The 18,646-nt window shown below is 40.7% G+C and overlaps 1 protein-coding gene across 5 annotated transcripts in view; it reads left to right on the plus strand.

The window, feature by feature from the left end:
* The window catches only part of cad (carbamoyl-phosphate synthetase 2, aspartate transcarbamylase, and dihydroorotase), a 116,821-nt gene that overhangs the window by 14,551 nt on the left and 83,624 nt on the right, over positions 1-18,646 (plus strand). For all 5 annotated transcript variants that reach the window (XR_005942963.1, XR_005942962.1, XM_041187318.1 and 2 more), the window contains exons 2-6: positions 5,607-5,746; positions 6,369-6,498; positions 12,817-12,959; positions 15,244-15,385; positions 17,116-17,287. Coding sequence is in view for 3 of the 5 variants with exons in the window: in XM_041187318.1 (XP_041043252.1) it covers positions 5,607-5,746; positions 6,369-6,498; positions 12,817-12,959; positions 15,244-15,385; positions 17,116-17,287 (727 nt within the window). In the remaining 2 variants the exon portion in view is untranslated. The remainder of the gene's footprint in view (positions 1-5,606; positions 5,747-6,368; positions 6,499-12,816; positions 12,960-15,243; positions 15,386-17,115; positions 17,288-18,646) is intronic.

Here is an 18,646-nt window from a genome sequence, read left to right on the forward strand (position 1 = left end):
CTTAACCTGGGTGTAACCAGATTTAAAGGGTAGCAGAATTTTGGCCGCAAGTGAGTTACGAGAGCTTCTAGATCCTGCAATCCTTTATACGTGTCCATTTGAAATTCATTAGTTTTAAAAGAACTTTTTTATGAATTTTATCTCCACTGGCATTATTATAACAGTTAGCAATTTTGGTTTAGGTGGACGCTATCACATAACATTGTCATGTATCATGCTCACACAAAGTGCCCCTTTCAGGCGTAATACTATTAAAATGTTGCCGCCACATATTTCTAATATACTATGTAGTCGATGCAGCACAGCGGTTCTTTAATTAGCCACATTTTTATGTGATGATTATTTTGTCCTCATAGTGGATCAGTGTTTTGCATCGAACGTGTGGCCAAAATATAGTTTTCTAAGTTAACTATCACCAAATGATTGGAAGCAGGGTTTCCATAAATTTCCCATTAAGCTGAAGTCTTACAAAGTAGTATCATTAATTGGAGCAAGCAAAGGTATTCTCTGGATTCTGACATTGAATGATTAAAATGCAATGTTGTCTACTGTAACTGTTTAATAATTTAAGGGCTCTATCGAGATGAGCAATTCTCATATTGCTACAGATAATTGTAAATAGGGCTCAACAACAGCTTGTATTTATAAAGTGTCCCACGATGCTTTACAAGAGCGCTGTCAAGCAAAATTTGACACAGAGCTACATAAGGTAATGTTACATCAGACAACGAAAAGCTTGGATGAAGAGGTACGTTTTTAAGCAGTGTTTTTTCAGGAGGAAAGAGAGATGGAGAGGTTTGGACTAGGAATTCCTGTGCTTAGGGCCTTGGCAGCTGAAGGCATAGTGATTTAAATTAGGGATGCTCAAAAGACCTGAATCAGAGGAGTGCCAGTATCTCTGAGGGACTGGAGGAGATTTCTGAGATGGTGAGGGGCAAGGCCACAGAGGCATTTGAAAATGTGGGATGGGAATTTTTAAATTGAGACATTGCTTGACCAAGAATCTTTGTAGGTCAGTAAGCACACGGGTGATGGGTGAATAGGAGTTAGAACAGTAGCAACAGGACTTTGAATACCTTAGTTTGTTTGAGAATGTGAGAGGTCATCCAGGAGTTCACTGAAATAGGTCTAGAGATTATAAAGGTAAGGGTCTGGATTTCAGCAGCAGGTGAGTTGAGGCAGAGATGGAGTTGGGTGAAGTGGAAATAGTCAGTCTTCATGATGGCGTAGATATGTAGCCAGAACAGTCTGGTTCAGCCTCAGACAGTTGCCAGGTAGAGGGATGAAATCAGTGATTCAGGAATGGAATTTGTGATGGGGACTGAAAACAAAGACTTGGTTTTACAATATTTCATTGGCAGAAATATCCTGCAGTAGATGTTGGGCAAACAGTCTTAATGGTTCAGAGACGATGATAGGGTTGAGAGAATGTTCTATGACATCTGGAGTGGAACTAATGAAGTACACTGAGATCCAGTATAAGGAGAGTAGGTTCCAGTTTGTCTACTCTATTGGAGTATGTTGACCTTGTGCTTAATAGGAACCTAATGTTATTAATTATCAATTATTAATGCCTGTTTATTTGCAACTCATTCGATTGTATTTCTTTTTCTAAGGTACTGTTCTTCCCCCACCCTCACATATTTCTGATTGTGAAAAGTTTGGATTTATTGCGATTTGGTTAATTGGAATTCCTGCTTGTAACTAATGTACCAGTTAAACAGGCTAATCCTGGAACTGAATGCAATTTGCAATGGTATTTCAAGAATGGGGGCAGGGGAAGAACAGGAAAATGTTGTGCTAAGCACAAGGTCACAGAAAAGCAGGTTGAGATGTCCTGAAAGAGAACTGAGAAAGGACATAGCAGTGGGTATAAATAATTTCATGCTAAAAATTCTTCGAATACCATAACAACAGTCTGGTAAGCAAAGAGAAATTAGTCCCATAAAGGAATTGAATGGCAATGAAAATAATAATGAACAGGACATAGTAAACATGTGCAGAGACTACTTGAAGAGTTAAACCAACCTCTGTAATGCTGCTGTGAAGCTCCTTAGGCTATTTTACTCGATCAAAGGTACTATATAAATGCAAGTTGTTGTTATAAAAGCAAAATACTGCAGATGCTGGAAATTTGAAATAAAAAACAGAAAAAGCTTCAAATACTCAGCAGGCCTGAAACCTAACTTTTGTTTTATTTACTTGTCCTGTTACCGTACCCTTTCGCCTTGCACCATCGTTCCTTTCATTATTTAATCACGACAGCCTCCCATCCTATCACAGACTTGCCCTTTATTGCTCTCCTCCCCCTTTCCTTGCCTCTGTGCTTGCTTTAAAAACTATTATATCTCTTGACCTTGCATCGCAGCTAGAAAACATTACCACCGACCTAAAATGTTAACTCTGTTCCTTTCCACCTCTGCTACCTAATCTGCTGAATTTCTAGCATTTTCTGTTTCTTTGTTACTGTTGGAGAATTTAACCAATCTGTGCAAAGATTATTCTTTGGAGAGTTTAAGCTGAAAAGATGTTTAAACTAAGCAGAACATGGTTTTCATTTCACAATGTGAATGTGCTCTGGCTTCAACATTGGCAAGGTAGATTTTCATAGAATCACACAGTGCAGAAGAAGCCCTTAGGCCCATCGAGTCTACACTGACATGACCTACTTACCTGATCCCATTTACCAGCACTTGGCCCATAGCCTTGAATGTTATGACGTGCTAAGTGCTCATCCAGGTACTTTTTAAAGGATGTGAGGCAACCCGCCTCCACCACCCTCCCAAGCAGCATATTCCAGACTGTCACCACCCACTGGGTAAAAAAGTTTTTCCTCACATCCCCCCCACCCACCCAAACCTCCTGACCCTCACCTTGAACTTATGTCCCCTCGTAACTGAACCTTCAACTAAGGGGAACGGCTGCTCCCTATCCACTTTGTCCATGCCCCTCATAATCTTATACACCTTGATCAGGTTGCCCCCTCGGTCTTCTCTGCTCCAACCAAAACAACCCAAATCTATCCAACCTCACTTCGTAACTTAAATTTTTCATCCCAGGCAATGTCCTGGTGAATCTCCTCTGCACCCCCTCCAGTGCAATCACATCCTTCCTATAATGTGGCAACCAGAACTGCACACCAGTACTCCAGCTGTGGCCTCACCAAGGTTCTATACAACTCCAACATGATCCCCCTACTTTTGTAATCTATGCCTCGATTGACAAAGGCAAGTGTCCCATATGCCTTTTTCACCACCCCACTAACATGCCCCTCCGCCTTCGAGATCTATGGATAGACACGCCAAGTTCCCTTTGTTCCTCAGAACTTCCTAGTGTCATGCCATTCATTGAGTGCTTCCTTGACAAATTACCCCTTCCAAAGTGTATCACCTCACACTTTTTTCAGGGTTAAATTCCATCGGCCACTTATCTGCCCATTTGACCATCCCGTCTATGTCTCCCTGTAGCCCAAGACACCCAGCCTCACTGTTAACCGCCCGGCCAATCTTTGTGTCATCTGCAAACTTACTAATCCTACCCTCCCACATAGTCATCTATGTCGTTTATATAAATGACGAATAATATGGGACCCGGCACAGATCCCTGTGGTACGCCACTGGACACTGGCTTCCAGTCACTAAAGCATCCTTCTGTCATCATCCTCTGTCTTCTACAACTAAGCCAATTTTGAATCCACCTTATAAAATTGCCCTGTATCCTATGTGCATTTGCCTTCTTTATAAGTCCCCCATGTGAGACCTTGTCAAAGGCTTTGCTGAAATCCATATAAATTACATTAACTGCACTACCCTCATCTACACACCTGGTCACCTCCTCAAAACATTCAATCAAATCTGTTAGGAATGACCTCCCTCTGACAAAGCCATGCTGACTATCCCTGATCAAACCTGTCCTCTCCAAGTGGAGATAGATTCTCTCCTTCAGAATTTTCTCCAACAGTTTCCCTGCCACTGACGTGAGACTCACTGGTCTGTAGTTCCCTGGCTTATCTCTACAACCCTTCTAATGTGGATCTGCTATTTAAGCTGTTCTCTAGTCCTCTGGCACCTCCCCCGTGGCCATAGAGGAATTAAAAAATTGAGTCAGAGTCCCTGCGATCTCCTCCCTTGCCCCCCTCAACAGCCTGGGACACAAATCACCCGGACCTGGAGATTTGTCCACTTTTAAGCCTGCCAACACCTCCAATACCTTGTCACTCCCTATATCAATTTGCTTAAGAGCCTCTCAGTCTATGTCCCCGAGTTTGATACCTTCAACCTCATTCTCTTGGGTGAAGACGGATGAGAAGTATTCGTTCAACACTCTACCAATCTCCTCTGGCTCTACCCATAGATTGCCCCTTGGTCCCTAATGGGCCCTACTCGTTCCCTGGATAATGTCTTCCCATTGATATACTTATAGAATATCTTGGGCTTTTCCCTACTTTTACCAGCCAGAGCTTTCTCATATCCCCTCTTTGCTCTCTTAATTGCTTTCTTAAGCTCCACCCTGCACTTTCTGTACTCCGCTGTTTTGCTCCCCTTATACCTGCTAAAAGCCTCTTTTCTTTCTCATCTTATCCTGAATATCCATGATCATCCTTGTTTTTCTGGGCTTGTTACTCCTTCCTATCACCCTAGAGGGAACAGGTTGAGCCGTACCCTCCCCATTTCCTTTTTGAACGCCTCCCCACTGCTCCTCTGTAGATTTCCCCACAAGTAGCTGTTCCCACTCTATCTTGGTCAGATCCTGCCTTATTTTACTAAAATCCGCTCTCCCTCAATCCAAAACTTTTTTCTGCAACTTGTCTATTTCCTTGTCCATAACAAGCTTAAATTGTACCATGTTGTGGTCGCTATCACTAAAATGCTCCCCCACCACCACCTCAGCCACCTGTCTGGCTTCTGGATTGGCTCTTAAGGAAGAAAAAACAGATTATTTTCAGTGTGTCAAAAAATAATTTAAAAGAAGCATTTAAACTGCCTAAAGGTTGTTACTATACATGCAACGCAAATCATTGGATGGTCGGAGTTCTCCTACCTTGTAGATGTAGAAACCTTTGAATCTTCAGCATTAGCAGCTTTGAGGACTGTCTTAGATTAGAGGTTATTGTAACCTGTCAGATATAAATCCACAAACTCGGGATAATGATGCTTAAATTTATTTTGAAATAATTGATCTATTCTTTGTTGGGTGAAATTCTTAAGCCTTGTAGAATGAAAAGGATTAAAATGCCTTGAGATTTGACCCATGGAGGCTGAAGTTGATGTATTTCTGTATTGCCACTATATTATGGTGCTCAGTTGGTAAATTTTTCATCTTGGTTAGTTTACCAGGTCCAGGTGCGAAGGGCTCAGGTCACATTCTGCCTTCCACAAGAAGTGAAAATTAATAAGTTGTCGGAGGAAATTTTCACCGATGACTTGGTTGCAGGACTGTGGTGCAGCTTAAAGGAAGAATTGGAGCAAAGCTTGCAAACAATACTTTATTAGAAGGCTGATAGTTATATTTTCTTAATTATAATGCTTAAAAGACAAACGAGTATTTAACTGCCTATGGATATACAGTTGTCAATGTAAATGGCTTCAGTAATATTTTCCTTTCAGTTTTCCAGACTGGAATGGTCGGTTACCCAGAGGCCTTGACTGATCCATCATATTATTGTCAAATACTTGTCCTTACTTATCCATTAATTGGGAACTATGGCATCCCAAAGGATGAAGAGGATGAGCATGGACTGAGCAAGGTACATAGCATCCAGTAAACTGTGTGTATACTAATAATGCTTGAGCTAGTCTATAACTAATAATGGTGTATGTTTCAATGAGATCACTTCTCATTCTTCTGGAGCCTAGGATAGGGATTTTCAAATTCTGGGGTGTGGGTGATATCTTTAGGGGGTACACAGGCAAAATTATCTGATGATGAATTTAAGGTCCAATGCAGTATTATTTTCCTGCAAATCTTGCATCTAGTTATCATAACTAAACAAAAGAATGTTCTAGTATCCCTCAAATCATTTTGTTCATTTTGCAATGCTTCTTGCTTATAGCAATTAGAAGTGTATTTTAAACCACTTTATTGTAGCTGAACTATGTGGATAGTTGGCATTTGTTGCAAGTCGAAGAAGTGGGACGGATCCTATAATTTAATTCTCATTAATGAGTTTGGCACGTTTCACCTGTTCATGTGCCAATGTGAATGGAAATTTTCCTTTTGTACAAGGCTGAGAGTATTGCAGCTGTTTCTAGATATTTTATCCTTAGCCTGGGTAAAGTACCTCTTATGAATACGATGCACTGTATATGAGTGAGCCCTTATTTTTGAAGTTGGTGTGTGTGTTTAATTTTCATGTTTTACTTTTTTAGTGGTTTGAATCTGCCAAAATTCATGCTGCAGCATTGGTGATTGGTGAACATTCGCAGCATCCAAGTCATTGGAGCTCCATTCGCTCATTAGACCAGTGGTTGAAAGAGCAAGGAATTCCTGCATTGGAGGGTAAGAATCTTGGCTCTTTTCTCTTCATTACTGAATTGCTTAATTTTAAAATAATATTGGCCATTTCTTGTGGCTTTGGACAAGGAGCAACTAAACAAAATGGAGTACCGTTCGCAACAACTCAGATACTGAAGCGGTTTGTGTTCATATGCTGCAAGACCTGAACATCATTCAGGCTTGGGCTAGGTGACAAGTAACATTCGCACCACACAAGTTCCAGTCAGTGCCCATCTCCAACAAGAGAGAATCTAACCATCTCCCCATGACATTCAGTGGCATTACCCTGTCGCTGAATCCCCCACTAACAACATCCTGAGGGTTACCATTGACCAGAAACTGGACTGGACCAGCCATATAAATACTGTGGCTACAAGAGCAGGTCAGAAGCTGGGAATTCTGTGGCGAGTAACTCTCCTTTAGACTCCCCAAAGCCTGTCCACCGTCTACAAGGCACAAACCAGGAATGTGATGGAATACTCTCCACTTGCCTGGATAAATGCAGCTCTAATAACACTCAAGAAACTTGACGTTATCCAGGATAAAGCAGTTCCCTTGATCAGCACCCTATCCGTCAACTTAAACATTCACTCCCTCCACCACTGATGCACGGTGGCTGCTGTGTGTACTATACAAGATGAACTGCAGTAACTCGCCATTTCTCCTTCAGCAGCACCTTTCAAACCCATGACCTATCCCACCTAGAAGGACAAGGGCAGCAGACAAATGGGTGACAGCACTTGCAAGTTCAACTCCCAGTCTCTCTCAATCCTGATTTGGAACAATATCACCGTTCCTTTACTGTCACTGGATCAAAATCCTGGAACAGCACTGTGGGTGTACCTGCACCAGAATTGACTTCAACTGTTTAAGAAGATACCACATAATCTCCTTAAGGGCACTTGGGGATGGGCAACAAACGTTGGCCTTCCCTGGGACATCCACCTTCCATGAAAGAAAAAAAATGGGTAAAAGAGGGTGAGAGAAGGGAAGATTGAGAAATGGTGGGTGTTAGTAGAGGGGATACTGGGATAAAGCAGTGAACTGTCCCAGTGGGTGGGTGGTTCTGGGGATGTTGATAAACTGGCATGTACAGAGAAAGTTTGTTTCATGGGGAGAGCAGGACAAAAGTGGGAAACTCCTTTTGGGAGAAACAAACTGCCTCAATGGAGAGGGAATTTGTCAACCTAAAACTATCTGAAAGATACAGGAGGGCAGTAAGACCTGGAAAGCCATGACATACAGAAGAATTAGGACTGTTTCAAATAAATACCTCCTCGTTGACTGTAGCTCTCAGGGGAGGTTGACTTGGGCTGCAGGCACAGGTAGCTGCATCAAACAATTAGGCTGTGACTTGAAGTTATTGGGGCCAGTCCAAAGCTGAGGCATCTGTTCAGAAGAGTGCCACCAATGATATGATGCATCATAGCATGACTGGCTAGGCAACTATATTGGGGGCGAGCCCACAAAAAACAGCCTTGCAAAAACATGCAAGATATGGGTCTGGTACCAACAGATATCTAGGAAATTGGGTGAGAGGGTGAAAATGTTTAGCAAAGGGGAAGCCTGCTTGGGTAAGAAATAACAAAATTAAAAGATCCATGTTGCCAGAGGGTAGAAGGGAAAGATCAATTCATGTCCTTCAAATGGAATACATTTAAGTTATGACTTCTGGTCAACAGAAATTTATACACAGCTTTTAAACTTCGCAGCCCAATTGAAGCAACGCTGCTTGCCTGCCATGCAGGTACTATATGCAATGTCGTGACCTACTTTGCATTTTTAATATGGAATAGATAAATTCACATACAATGCAAAGATATATTGGAACAAATTATCAATGAGAAAATTGCAGCCAAGGAGTTTGTTGTATGGTGACTCATTCACTTGGCTGTATGGCTGGATCTAATGAAGTATTTGATATTAGGGACCAAACTATTTTCTTTTGAGAGCAGCCTTTGACATGGCTTTGATAGGCTTTTTTGCTTGGTTGCTGTCCAGTTCCCAACCTTTGCTCAAATAGGTGTGTACTGAAATCAGCTGGAGTTACAGCTCAGATTACCTACATAACTAACTCCTCTCTTGTTTAAGAGTCAAAACTAAACTGGACATCTTTTTAACATTAATGAAAAACTGAATGGATGCAGTGGACCTTAAATAGCTACTTTTGTTTCTCACTATTTAGATTAGATAAGTTCATAATTATCATTTGAGATGTTGAATTTCAGTATCTGTAGATTTCTTAAAGAATTCACTACTGCTACCAATATTCTAGAGGTACCCCAATTTCCAATCTATTCCAGAGGTATCCCAATTAGTCAGATCAGCTAGAAATTATTTTCTAGTTTGGTCAGAGATCAATAAGGCACACAACAATTTCTGCTTAATGCTGTTATATTGTCCCTGTTATCAAGTTAAATCTTAGACTTGCCTCATTTCTGTTCAACCTTGGTGATCTTCACTTTTTATCTCCTGGCCTTTCGGATAGGTTGCTCAGTTTAAAAAAAAAAAAAATTATCCAGCGAAGGCTTGTGGCAGCTAAATTGCCTTACAATGTTCACAGCCCACTTCCTAATAACGTTGTTTATTACAGTCTGGTTAAGGGCCGGTAACATTTTGTTTAAGGTAGACAAAGTTTGAAATCCCAGTTACCCACTAGGAGAATAAAGCCACAAGATTCCACTGTTTTAAAGAAACAAAGTAAACTTTGTATAGTCAAATCAGAAAAATAAAGCAATTCGCATGATAATATGCAGTTCCTGTCAATTAACAGGCAAACTGTGGTCAAACACACCACACTGCAAATTAAAGGGTAGATGCGACCAAGGCACATCCTACAGATTTCTCAGCAACTCACCCAGACGTCGGACCACTCACTGTGAGTCTCCCTCACAAGGGATTTCAGTTCTTGACGTTCAAAGATCTAGCCACTGAATTCCCTCAAAAGCTGCTCCAACTCGGACACAACAGGAAAAGTGGCCCAATCATGACTAACAAAAGAAATTAAGGATAATGTTAGATCCAAAGAGGAGTCTATATAAAGTTGCTAGAAAAAGTAGCAAGCCTGAGGATTGGGAGCAGTTTAGAATTCAGCAAAGGAGGGCCAAGAGATCGATTAAGAGGGGAAAATAGAGTGTGTGAGTAAACTGCAAGGCACATAAAAGAGGACTGTAAAAGCTTCTACAAGTATGTAAAAAGAAAACGATTGATAAAACAAATATAGGTTCCTTACAGGCCAGAACAGGAGAATTTATAATAGAGAACAAGGGTATGGCAGAGCAATTAAACAACTACTTTAGTTCTGTCTTCACGGATGAAGGCACAAATAACTTCCTAGAAATACTAGGGAACCAAAGATCTAATGAGAAGAAGGAATTGAAGGAAATTAGTATTACTGAAAAAAAAACAGTTGGAGAAATGAATGGGACTGCAAGCCAATAAATCCCCAGGGCCGGATAATCTACATCCTAGGGTACTAAAGGAGGTGGCCATGGAAATAGTGGATGCATTGGTTATCATGTTCCAAAATTCAGTAGATTCTGGAACAGTCCTGGCAGATTGGCAAATGTAACCCCACTATTTAAAAAAGGAGGGAGGGAGAAAACAGGCACATCGATTAGCCTATCATCAGTGGTAGGGCAAATGCTAGAGTCTATTATAAATCATGTGATAACAGGGTACTTAGAAAATATCAATGGGACTAGACAAAGTCAGCATGGATTTATGAAAGGGAAATCATGTTTGACAAACCTACTGGAGTTTTTTGAGGAGGTAACTAGCAGAATAGATGAGGGAGAACCAGTGGATGTGGTGTGTTTGGATTTTCAGAAAACTTTTGGTAAAGTCTCACATGAGTGTGTAAAATTAAAGATGAAAACATGAAGTGTAAACATGAGATGGGGGTAATATATTGGCATGGATTTCAAATTGGTTAGCGCACAGGAAAGAGAGTAGGAATGAATGGATCTTTTTCAAGATGGCGGTGACTAGTGGGGTACCGCTGGGGCCCAAGCAGTGGTCCCTGCTATTCACAATATACATCAATGATTAGGATGAGGGAACCAAACGTAATACTTCCAAGTTTGCCAGCAGCACAAAACTAGGTGGGGATGTGAGTGGTGAGGAGGATGTTAAGAGGCTTCGAGGTGATTTAGACAAGTTGAATGAGTGGAGAAATACGTGGCAGATGCAGTATAACATAGATAAGTGTGAAGTTATCCACTTTGGTTGGAAGAACAGGATGGCAGAGTATTATTAAATGGTGATAGATCAGGAAATGTTGATGTACAAAGCGACCTGGGTATCCTTGTACACCAATCACTGAAAGCAAGCATGCAGGTTCTGCAAGCAGTTAAGAAAACAAATGGTATGCAGGCCTTCATTGTGAGAGGACTTGAGTACAGGAGCATGGATGTCTTATTGCAGCAAATCAGGGCCGTGGTGAGATCACACCTGGGGTATTGTGTGGAGTTTTGATCTCCTTAACTAAGGATGTACTTGCCATAGAGGGAGTGCAACAAGGGCTTCACCAGACTGATTGCTGGGATGGCAGGTATGTCATATGAGGAGAGATTGGGCCGACTAGGCTTATATTCACTAGCGTTTAGAAGAATGAGAGGGGATCTCATTGAAACATATAAAATTCTGACAGGGCTGGACAGACTGGATGCAGGGATGATATTTTCTCTGGCTGGGGAGTCCAGAATAAAGGGGTCACAATCTCAGGGTACGGGGTAAGCCATTTAGGACTGGGATGAGGAGAAACTTCTTCACTAAGAGGGTAGTGAACCTGTGGAATCCCACAGGGGGCTGTGGAGATCAAGTCACTGAATACATTTCAGAAGAAAATAGATTTCTAGACTCTAATGGGGAGAGAGCAGGAATATGGCATTGAGCTAGAGGATCAGCCGTGATCATAGTGAATGGCGGAGCAGGCTCGAAGGGCTGAGTGACCTACTCCTATTTTCTATGTTTCTACATTAACTGTTCACCTCCCAATTGTTCAATCTCTTGTTCTGATACTGCGTTCCATGGGATTCACATGCTGCACTCCTGCCTCTGATTATCGGCATACTTTCAACCCTTTCACAGACCACCAACTTCAGTGTGCTGGCATTGCCTCTTGGTTTCTCTGAACTTCAGTCTCCTGGCTGTGCTGAGGTATAAATGGCTTCCAGGACTACTGTGAGCCCTAACAGCCTCCAGCACAGAACCAACAACCTTTGGCCACCTTCTCGACTGCCCAGGGCATCCCCTAAGCTCTAACTGCGCCAGGCAGCTCTGAGCTGTGAACCACACAAGATCCAAACTGTGACCCTCGGACTTCACTGAATGGCTCCCAGGGCTTTCCTGAGCCCTAACTGCCTGGAGGCTGCTAATAACACCTTATCATTATGGAGCCCCTTAGCCTCTTCCCCTCTCCCAGCAAAAACACTGATAAATTGAAACCAGAGAATGTTCTTAAGCTCCACCCATTTCCATGATGATGTAGCCTTTCAGGGCTCACTGAATGTTTTTAAACTATGATAGCTCTAACTCCTAAAACAAAACATCTTTCTGGACTGCACTACATTGCAAGCGCACATCTCCAGCTAAGTAAACCCACCTGCTATTTTATGGCTCCTCCTCTTCCATTCTGAATCTATAGAAAAATGGGTAACCTTCTGAACCTACCATTTCTTGAAGTTTTTGCAGTCTCTGAAGCTCAGCATTTTAGTTGCCTTACCCTTCTGAAGTTTTTCCAGAACTAAGCATACCTTTAAAATATTAACATGAGCCATGAGCTATATGTTCATAACATGTTGCGAAAGCCAAGTTGTTCTGTTCTCCATTGTTCTTTAACACAGGCCAGTGTTAACTTTTAGCGTCAACTCTTTTCTTCTCCGCCGATGCTGCCAGACCTGCTGAGTTTTTCCAGGTAATTCTGTTTTTGTTTTGGATTTCCAGCATCCGCAGTTTTTTTGTTTTTAACTTTTAGATAATTGGGCAACAGAGCAATACAAATCTATAAGTTGTGAATTTTATTAAGCTGCTCACAGACCTACAGTTAAAGAATAATTGGAACCTGAACCTATGTTTTGTAACACTGACGAGCTTCCCACACTATATTTATATTGGTACATTGAAATAAAAAATAATTACTATGACCAGCTGGTTGTTGCCTTTATTACTTTTTTGTGGAACATAATTTTGAATAGGGTCTATCAATAAGCTTTGATAACACGAATGCCTTATGACAAATCACAGATGCCTTTTAAGCAACGCAAAGCCTCCTCCAAGATGTTTTATGAAATAACCATATTATTTCCTTAAACTGATTAGGAATAGATACCAGAAGTCTAACAAAGAAGATTCGGGAAAATGGTACAATGCTGGGAAAGCTGGTGATAGATGGGACAGATGAGAAGTGCCTTCCTTATGATGATCCAAACAAAAGACATTTGGTGAAGGAAGTTTCCATTAAGGTAAAAAATCAGCAGTGCAAAAAAGACCACGCAGGAGTTGTGCTCACTGTTTTCTATCACCTTATCAGTCAGGCCCCAGTCCTTCCCATTCCTGCTAAATAGGTATTTTATCTAATTTCATTTTGACTCTTTAATTGAGTAAGCATTTAACAGCATTAGCAACTTGAATTTATTTAGCATTTTTAACATGAAAAAATATACCATGGTTTTTTTCACAGAATAATCCAATGAAGGAATTTCTATTAAGTTTTATTTAAGTTTATTATCAAGCCCTCTTAAAATGGGTATAATGGCTCTCTGTTTCCATTTATATAAATTACCTTACTATTCCTGAAACGCTCAATCTGCTTCTACCTATCAGCATTGGTTTCTCTCTTTGTCCCTGCATCGTCACCACAGGAATCCCACAGTGGTTTATCCTTGATGGCCTTCCCTTCATCAATTACATGCTGCTTCTCCATGATGTCATTCACAGGCTTGGGGTCAGCCTCCATATGTTTGGTAGTGATGCTTAGATCTCCCTGTTCCTCAGCCTCATATCATCAGATTGCTTGGTGAGATTCAAGTTTTGAATCACTTATCAAACATCAGGAAGACTGAAGCTATAATCTTCACTTCCTTGCTACTGAATTACTTCCAGGCTGCTAGCTTGGGCTGGAAAAGACCAGGCCAAACCTTGGCATCACAGAATTGAACTTCAAACCTTGCATCTTTTCCAATCACCAAGACTGATTACTTTCACTGCTGCAGTGTTGCCCTTTTTGATTCTGACTGCACTTGCACTGCTCTGGAAACCTATGGTAATGCTTTTGTCACCTCCAGACTTGATTATTCCAGAATCCTCTTCGTTGGCCTCCAGTCTCCTCCCTCCAATAAACCACAACTTGTTTAAAATTCTACTGCTCATGTCCTACCCACACTAAATCTCATTTGCTTATCTCCTTGACCTTCACTGGCTTCCCTGTCTGAAATTTAAGATCTTCATCTTTTTCTTATAAACCTAGTGTCTTGCCTAGTCAGCTCTGCAGCCTTCTTCAATTCTCTGATTTCTGGCCTTCTATTTGTGCCCATCATTCCATCGTTGGTTTTAGAGCTCTTTCTGTCTGAAACTTCTCTCTATCTTTTAAAACTTTCTGAATTTTCCTGGCTTTCAGGTTAACTTTTCCTGCATTCCTTAATCTGCCTCTTTCTGTTTTGATGTCCTTTCCAACTCCCATCTGTGAAATGCTGTGGGTTTATGTTGAAGTTGACTTAAATTTGGGTTGCTGTCAGAGAACTAGGGTTCTGCTTGGACCCTAACTAGAGCTTCCAGGGAATTGGAGATGGTTCATGAGGTTGGAATTTTAAAAGTATTAGAGAACCACAATGCTACTTTGACTTGTCAGCCCTGTTAATTGTTCTTGACTCTTGGTCTGACTAATTTTTAAAAAATTCATTCAGGGGATGTGGGCTTCGCTGGCTGGGCCAGCATTTATTGCCTATCCCTAGTTGCCCTTGAGAAGGTAGTGGTGAGCTGCCTTTTTGAACCTGGTCTAGGAAGTTTTAGCTTGAACTTGGTTGTGCATAAAGTCGCAATGCCCCATGGAGGATACTTAAAGCAGATTTTATTTTACTGAATGTTTTTGCCTTTTTAATTGGAAGTTTTTTTGAAAATTAAGTGCATATATTATGATGGTCAGCAGTAAGAGTGGCAAAGAAAAAGCAATGAATGGGAAAGCTCTGATCTGTAACCAAAGGGATTGGCAGCTATATATCTCCGATACCTGAATAGCAGCAAGATGGTGACTGCAGTGCCATAGTCTAGGAAGGCCCAAAGCTAGCTGAACTGCACTTTGAGTGTTGCAGTGCTATAATTATTAGCCTTTGTGTTATAGGATTCCTGCTATCATCACTTTCCCTATCCTGCTCAATTGCAGTTGTGAGGTCAGTATGGAGATAGAATAAGTCAGAGGGCTATTGATGCTGCTGCAGGCATACAAACGAGTCACCTTCAGGGAATCAAAGCATCAGAGGAATGAGCCCAAAAAATAATTTCTGTCTTTATCTGTCTCACATCTCCCATTCATCCCTTAATGGCCACAAGCTTTTGTTGCTGCACACTGGTTTTATTTACAAGCACCTATGAAACTAGATTTTGCTCACGCATTTCACCTAAAGGATGAATATTTTGAAGAGTTTCTTTTCAGTAAACATTCTATTGAGCTAATGTGCTTCAGTTTGTGTTTTTTGCTGCTAAAGTTACAAAGGTGCTCTGCAAAAGCTGTTCTCTTTGTTTCATTATTAGGAGCCCAAAGTATACAATAGCTGTGGAAATCTGAAAATTATGGCAGTGGACTGTGGGATGAAGTACAACCAGATCAGAAGCCTCTGTAAGAGAGGAGCTTCTGTGATTGTGGTACCATGGGATTATCATTTTAATAGTAAAGGTGAGCAGAAATATTCTTGATGCCATTCCATGTGCCAAACCCGAAATATCGAACAGAAAAATTAAACCAGATGGACTGTAGTAATTCAAAAAGGTGGCTCACCACCACCTTTTCAAAGGCAATAAGAGATGCTGGCCATCCCTGTGATGTCCACATCCCATGAAACATTTTTAAAATTGTTAATATTTCCAATAACTTTGTGAAAAACAATATTCAAGGGTACGTGGATGACAAGTGATATCTTTCTTAGTCCTTCCAAAATTTTTATCCTGAAGAGAATATTAAAGTTATTTTCCTGAACAAAAACAAAAATAAAAATACCTGGAAAAACTCAGCAGGTCTGACAGCATCTGCGGAGAGGAACACAGTTAACGTTTCGAGTCCGTATGACTCTTCAACAGAATTAAGGAAAAATAGAAGAGAGGTGAAATATAAGCTGGTTTAAGGGGGGGTGGTTATTTTTTTCTCTACCACTTTCGCCTGTGCTCACTCCCAAATTGGCCATTGGAATGTGCCCTAAACTGCACTGTTTTACCTGGCTAAAAGATTGAACAAACTCGGAGGCCAGTGTGTTACACTGCAATTGAATTCCTCCATCCTTTGAGCCCACCTATCGATCTCTCTGCTTGAATGCACCAATGTTCATTGCTATGGCTTCACCCCCAGACTAAAGGTTCTTGAAAAACCGATGTAAAATAAAGTACAGTACAGAGGGGAGGCAGTGGCTAGTGTTCCAGTGAACTAGGGTAATGCTCTGGGAAAAACAAAATACTGCGGATGCTGGAAATCTGAAACAAAAACAAAAATAGCTGGAAAAACTCAGGTCTGACAGCATCTGCAGAGAGGAACACAGTTGACGTTTCGAGTCCGTATGACCCTTCATCAAACTGTTCTGATGAAGAGTCTTACGGACTCGAAATGTCAACTGTGTTCCTCTCTGCAGATGCTATCAGACCTGCTGAGTTTTTCAGCTATTTTTATTTTTGTAATGCTCTGGGAACCTGGGTTCAAATCCCACCATGGCAGCTGGTGAAATTTGAAATCAATTAAAAGTCTAATGAAACCATTGTAAAAACCCACCTGGTTCCTTTAGGGAAGGAAAGCTACTGGCCTTACCTGGTCAGGCCTACATGTGACTCCAAACCCACAGCAATGTGGTTGATGCCCCCTAAACAAGGGCAATTAGGGATGGGCAATAAATGACAAACAAGAAAAATGAATTTAGGTGCAGAAGGACAAAGTCATTTTTCTGATGTTTTGTCAGTTTGTAAAACCTTTTCGGGGGAAAAAAATTATCTGCAAAGATTCTTTATTACCATTTTTTTTGGAGGGACTTGGTGTCTTGGTAGGGATCGGTTATTTTGAGTTTTGTAAACATTTGGGATAAATGTTGGGTTTGATTTCAAAAGCAATTTTTGCAGACTTGTTATGTCATCAACTGGAAATTTTGTAATGAACACTGAAGCTGAATTTAAATATTTGTTGTATGTGAATTTTTTCTATTAAAACTACAGTCATTTTGTTTCACCCTTGTATGTGCCATCAAGCAAAAAAATAAGCACACCAAGATGATGGAACAAAGAATTGGATCATCTTCCACTTAGTATTATTTTGAGATATAAAATTAAGTCTATGAGTGTAGTGCCTATGACTACTATTTTGGAAAAGATCTGGGAAAGGATTGATAACTATTTGAAATTCCCACTAATGATTACTTTTTTGCTTTCCAGAATTTGATGGGTTATTTCTAGGTAATGGACCAGGAGACCCGGAGTTTTGTCAACTAACAATTGACAATGTCAGAAGGATTATTTGTGAAGAAAAGCCAAAACCATTATTTGGAATTTGTTTGGGTCACCAGATCCTTTCATTAGCAATTGGAGCTAAGACTTATAAAATGAAGTAAGTGAACTACTTTATTTAGACATGCATGATTTTTGTTTTGTGGCAGTGTTATATTGTGAGGTTTTAAGACTCCTAAGTATCTTCAGTGATCTCTTTGGTGAAGACGATGTTTGCTTCGGCATTTTTAGCAGAAGGCCCCAGATTTGATTCCCATTCTGCACTGAGTTAGCTAATCTTAGTGTCTACAGTTAGCCTCAGAGCTGCTGGGCAGGGAGAGATGGTGGGCAGGGGTTGCTATCAGGCAGGGCTGCTGTTCTTCTAATTATTTGTGCTGTCTGTAAGTATTAAGTGAGGGCAGGATTGGTCTTGGCTGTGCAGCTTCTGCAGTTATAAAGGATGCTGATCATAGTTATCGAGGCCTGTGGTGCAGAATTTGGCAAATACTTGAAGACCGTGAGTGCTGGTGGAACTGCATCCTGTTAAGAGTTGATACTTAGAGAAAGGAAGGAAGTGATGACTGAACACCTTTTTTCGCTATTGAGTGATATTTCATTAAACTGAGCCTTCAGTGTACTATCAGGATATATTATGGTATTATCTATATTAAATTTTAAGTGAATATTACTTCATTCACTATGAATAAGAACAAAAACAAAATACTGCAGATGCTAGAAGTCTGAAGCAAAACACTGAACAGGTCCGACAGCAAGCTAATGTTTTAAATACGTAGATTTTTTGTCAGCAGCCCTGTTCTTCCTAAACATTACCTTATTTATTCAGTCTCCATATGATGGCCCATGTTTTGAAAAGTAGACTACAGTTACTTAGCTGCATTTAGAAGATTTTGAGTTTGAAACTGGAGGAGGATTAGTGAAGAAAGGTAATGCTGGTTTTGTGTTGTGTTTTCACATGTTTATTATTTTAAAGCACAAAAATGTTGAGCCAATGATTTTTTTGTCCTGTCAATTGATATTAATATGATTAATAGGATTGGTTCCTTTGTCTCGGATGTGAAGTGATAAACAACATAGAATTTTTCGGTTGGAACATGGAGTAGATTGTCGTCTTGCTACTCGTTGCTTATACAGTCCCCACTGCTTATAGCAGGCACATTTGAACGAATACAATTTGCCTGATGCAGATGACGCAATGGCTGGTATAACGTGGGAGTGTTTGTTTCAAGTACTGAAATTTTGTTGTGTGCAAAGCACCTTGACATTTTGACCTGATTGGCTTCTGTGTCAATGCACTCCTTTTCTAGTTATTCACTAAATGGGTTTGCAATCTGCGTAACTTGTCAGCCAGTTTTAGGACTTTGTAGTTGTTATCCTATCCTAACAACGCCTCTGTGGGATAGTTGCTTCAAAAGAAAAGGCCTGAAATGTCTCTTGTGTAAATAAAATTACAATTTATGCA

Source organism: Carcharodon carcharias, chromosome 5 (genome assembly GCF_017639515.1).
Source record: "Carcharodon carcharias isolate sCarCar2 chromosome 5, sCarCar2.pri, whole genome shotgun sequence".
NCBI lineage: Eukaryota > Metazoa > Chordata > Chondrichthyes > Lamniformes > Lamnidae > Carcharodon > Carcharodon carcharias.